Source organism: Benincasa hispida, unplaced genomic scaffold, assembly GCF_009727055.1.
Source record: "Benincasa hispida cultivar B227 unplaced genomic scaffold, ASM972705v1 Contig62, whole genome shotgun sequence".
NCBI lineage: Eukaryota > Viridiplantae > Streptophyta > Magnoliopsida > Cucurbitales > Cucurbitaceae > Benincasa > Benincasa hispida.
The window spans coordinates 33,394-38,960 of record NW_024064976.1 but is presented as its reverse complement, the minus strand read 5'-3'; the positions used below and the strand labels follow the sequence as shown (position 1 = coordinate 38,960).

The 5,567-nt window shown below is 28.5% G+C and overlaps 1 protein-coding gene across 1 annotated transcript; it reads right to left on the bottom strand.

Annotated features, from left to right (window-relative positions):
* Positions 1-1,327: 1,327 nt before the first annotated feature.
* LOC120069835 (xyloglucan endotransglucosylase/hydrolase protein 2-like) lies at positions 1,328-5,303 on the bottom strand. Its single transcript, XM_039021653.1, is given in 5 exon segments — positions 1,328-1,694; positions 2,678-2,880; positions 4,097-4,147; positions 4,149-4,197; positions 5,107-5,303. Coding segments are annotated over 5 exon segments (867 nt in total).
* Between the last annotated feature and the right edge of the window lie 264 nt (positions 5,304-5,567).

Here is a 5,567-nt window from a genome sequence, read left to right as displayed (position 1 = left end):
TTACTTTATTTAGGATTCAATGTTTTGCGAAGTTGAATTGCTAGCTATTTGTACTTAATTCCAAGGTATGTGTCTTACTACAAGTTCGCCTTCTAACCAGTCGCCTCAACCGCATAATGATGTTTAGATTGTTCTATATAATGTAAGGGACTGTCTTGACTGATATTATCTGATATGTTGACTGAAGTGTTTGTGGTAACTTTTCATGAGTTAAATGGTGATGATTGGACTATTTGATTTAATGATATGAACTGGTTTGATTGTGGTGTTATGTAATGATGATTGAGGGTATTTTGGTAATTTTTCCTAATTTAAGCGACTGTGTTTATGATAGACGTTTTAAATGTGGACCGATGCATGCTAGGTATATATGGTGTATGTTAACCTTTCTATTTGGGTAGTGTACACCTTACGATTATTGTGTATTCCTTCGAGATATACACCTATGACAATTTATGTGCACATTTATGATTGTTTGTGTACCTTCGGGTATACACCTATGACTGACGTGCGCTCCCTCGGGACACATCTATGACTGACATGTGTACCTTTAGGTATACACCCTATGGCTGATGTATGTTACTTAGAGGGCCCAATAATAGGTCACTTACTGGGTGTTGTTATATTCATCATTTCTTCCTTTATGTTTTTCAGGAAATAACAGGACTAGACCGACGAATGAAAGACGGGACTCGTGACAGAGTCATATAGGGACATCAAAATCACTTTCGCTTAGTCTATGTCTTACTCATGCGAATGTTTTGAAAACTTGGATTTATTGTCAGGCAGAATATTTTATTGTCTTTGGAAATCATCTTCGTGAATATTTTAGGGGATTCCGATTAAATGTTTTTTATTTGATTCATTTATTAATTTAAAATTTTGGTTTGATGTAGTCAGCTTTGTTTCACTAAATTTATATTTTGTTGGTCAAAATGTTTGAATGAAAATATGTAGTCATGAGTAACAATCATTGTCAGAGTACTCGAATAGTTGGTTCGTTATATAGAAATTAATAGAAATCTATCACCGATAGACGCTTATAGAAGTCTACAAGTATTTATTATTATATTATTATTATTTGCTATTTTTGTAAATAGTTTGAAATTTTTTCTATCCGTAAAAATTTCTTTCCATTACGAATCATGTTAAAACGAATAATAAATATATCAAAAAATTGAACTCTATATTAGTAATAATACGTAAGCACTTAAACAAGAATAAAATACCAAAATCAAATCAAATCAACTCGAATTCACATATATATTTTCATAATGTATGATATAATATTAATAACAAAAGTTTTTATTTTTTCAGCTTAATTAAATTATTCAAACTGACACTCTTTGTACAGTTGGGTTGCTCTTGGATTAGAACAATAACTATAATACACATATTTTGCCTTGACAAGTTGATACATTTTTTGTTCTTTGGGGTTTAGTTGCCATCTATCAGCTTTGTTCCATAGAAAGGTTTGAGAGTCACAATGGCTTCCAAAAGGACAGCCAAGAATGGCAAAACCTTTGTAATTTGCTTGAAATGGTGCTTGAGACCAATCCACTTTCTTCCCACCTGATGCCCATTCTTCTCCATTCCAAATGCTTCCCAACACAAACATTCCTTTTGATGGATATCTTCCCCCAATTGCTGAGTAGTTTTTTAACACCCTTATTGGCATTCCATCTATAAACAACCTGAAATTCTCATTTGATTGAAAAAAAAAGTCTCATTATTAGAGGGTTTTGTATAATAGGGTTTCTATACATTATTCACAAATGGATGCAATTAAACAATGAACTTGTTTAGATTGGCTTTAGTGAGAAGAATGATTTTGAACACTTAGGCTTTGTTTGATAACGATTTTGATTCTGGTTTTTTGTTTTTGATATTTCTACTTAGTTTTAAGTAGTGTTTATGAGCTTGACTTTAAATAATTTAATGATTACCAAATGGGAGGTCTTAAAAAGTCAAATCCACACATTTTTCTTAGAAAAGAGAGGTATTCCCACATAAAATTGATAAATAATTAAAGAAGAAGAAAACCTCGGTGCTCCCTTGGTGGCACCTACTTTGGCGCATCCTAAGGGATTACTCAATAAAATTCAGACACATGGCAAAAAATCTTTTTTTAAATCAAAGTATTTTATTTAATATTTTTTTTCTTTATGGGTAAGAAAATGGGATGTACATGGTTAGGTACAACTAATCATTACTCATCGAAGATGGTGTCTTGGAGATTGGTTATAACTTCAATCTTGGCTCCCAAACAAGTCCCTAGTGCTAAAAAGCATATGATATATAACCAAGGTACAATTCATGCTACAAGGACTACTTGAAGAAAGATGTCAAAATTATCTACCTTATATACATGCCTTTCTAAATTGACGACAAAAACGGAGTTGCATTTAATGCATCTTAACTTTCTTTATGAAAAGCTCAAGATGAAGTATAGCCATTTAAGGAACTTAAGTTCAATTCAAGTCGTAATAAATAAACTTAAGTTCAAGTTAAGTTGCTTTGAATGAACTCAATTAAAACTATAAGACTAAAACTTAATCGTTAATAAAATAATCTCGAAACGTTCTTTGTCGTTAACTCTACATATCATTTATTTTCTTCTAAAAATTGAACAAAAAAATCTATGTATGATTAATATGTTATGATGGAGATAACTTACACAATTTGATGGGAATTCCAAAGAATTGCATAGTCATGAAAAGTTAAGGTTGGGTCAAACCATAAATGTAATCTTTGCTCTCTTCCTCCATTGTCATTTGCAAAAATATTAGTTTGAAGAACATATTGTGGCCCATCTGTCCCCAAGAACTCAAAATCAATCTCATCATGAGCTCCACCATTGTTGTCTGGGCTTGAATGTAACTGCACATCGTTGTGTACCATATTCATAATTTTTTCAACGATAATAGCAATTGATAGCATTTTTAGAAATAATAATCAAGTGTATAACATCATTTTTTTTAAAATTGCAAATATAGACAAGTCTATCACGATAGACTTCTATGGTTAAGTCTATCGGCAATGAACTTCTATCGTTTATAGACTCTTACTAGTGATATGGTCTATCACTAATATGGTCTATCATTGATAGACTATTTAAATTTGGCCATATTTGTAATTTTTATTTTACATTATATCTACTAATACTTTGGGTCTAATGACTATATTTGCAACTGTCCCTTTTTTCAATATACGCTAACATTTTCTCTTTCAAATTATACTTTTTAGTCCTTATGATTTTTAGAAAAATTAGAATTTAGTTCATATAATTCGATACAATTCTTATACATTATATTCCTTGCGGTATGATCTATTTATTTGGATTTAAGCAAACAATAAGGACGATTTCAGAGATACTATCTAGAGGCATTTGCAAATATAGCAATCAAGCCAAAAGTATTATTAAATATAGCACAAAGCAAAAAGAATTTACAAATATAGAATAATTTAAATCAAGTTCTAAAAATCTATCATTGATAGATCATATTATTAATAGGATTTATTCGCGATACAATTGATCACTAATAGGAGTCTATCAGTGATAAAATCTACCACCAGATAGATTTTACTATATTTGCAATCCTTTAAAAATTTTGCTATACAGTTACTTATTATACCTAAACCCTAGGTTGTTAACCATTTTGTTTTTAGTTTTTGTTTTTGAAAATTAAGTTTATAAACACTACTTCCACCTCCAATTTCTTCATTTGTTATTTGCTTTTTATCAATAGTTTAGAAAACGAAGCAAAATTTTGAAAACTAAGAAATAGTAGATTTTAAAAAGTTTTTTATTTTTTTTAAATTAGGCTACGAATTCAACCATTGTACTTAAAAAAAATTCAAATCGTTATATAAAAAATGATATGGTTATCAAACAAGAGATAAATATTCAACTCATTGCAATTATCCTATTATCAAAATATAAGGATTCGATTCTAATTTCAAATATAAAAAGAAAATCAAACTATACAAACCATATTTTTGGTGAATGTCAAAAAATAGTGAACGGTTAAAATGATTAGACATAAGTTATAGAGGAAAAAGAAGTAATGAAATAAATAAATAAATAAAATCTTACATAAAAAGTAGTGATGACTCCAGGAGAATGTCTGGAAGGCAGCTTTAATTTAATGTTAAAATATCCTGAACCATATCCAATCTTCGACTTGAATCCAGCTCCTTTATTTTGTTTAACCAAAAATAATACACGTCATTTAGTTATACATGTAATAGTTATTAATTCATTAACTCCTATTTAATAAATTATATCTTTAAAATAACATTATATAAATTTAAAAACTCAAGTAATTATGAATTATGATCCATAACACTACAAAAATCTTCTGACTCAACCAATGTTGGCTTCATTAGGAATCAAATGAAGTAAAGTTTTTTTTTTCCTTTTTTTTTTTGTAATTTGACACAAATTGTAAAAGTGTTAGGGGTTAAAATCCTATTTTCCAAAAAAAAAATTCACCCGTAGAAAAAAAAAATCAAATTATTTATAAAATAGCGAAACGATACTAATAAACACTAATAGACTTCTATCAGCATCTATCGCATAGTATCTATGATAGATTTCTATCCGTTTGTATTACTGATAGACATTGATAGACTTTCATCAACTTCTATTAACTTCTATCGAATAAGATTAAATTTTACTATTTTGTATATAAATTCTCTTATTTTTCTATTTTTGAAAATTCTCCTACTTTCAACTCAATACTTTAAATTTTGTTTGAATTTAAACCATTACTTTTAATAAATCTTAAAATTAATATTTAGGTTAAATAATAATAATAGTTTTTATGGAAGAAACTACAACATATGAATACGTTTTCAAAATATGCCGTAAAAATATTAATATAAAATAAAATAACTATTTTAAAAAAGTGAAAAATAAACTAATAGTAGAGAGACTAAATTTAAAGTACGGAAACTAAAATTGGTAAATTGAGAATACGTAAACTAAAATGGGACAAATTTCAAAGTATAAAGACCAAAATAATATATATTAACTAGTAGTAATGGTCAAAGACATTTTAATAGAGATTAACTAAATTATAACAATCAATTAAATATTTTAGAATGAGACCTGAAGCTCGATCAAGTGAAAGTTGAACTTCTGATCCTCCAGCTAGCGGCCAGAAATGATCTTGACCGTAGGTAACAACATAGTTTTGATCAAACTTAACTTCTTGACAAACAACGTTATTCATCACAAAATTTATAATCACAAGAAAAATAAAGAAAGGGAAGTAGCTATTGATTCCATAAAATCCCATAATTCTTCTGTATAAATTATGAAATTTCTGATTCAATTCAATTTCAATACAGAAATCAAATTCCTCTTGTAGCTATTTATAATGTATAACATATTTAATTCCCAATGTGGCAGTTTTTACTGATCATTCCAAGGCAAAACACAACTTACTAATACTCCAACAGTTAACAAATTACATTTATTGTTCACCATAAATTTAGATGCATGAAAATAAAAAGGTACATTTTGTTTTCCATATCACCTCAAATGAATTTATAGGTATTCA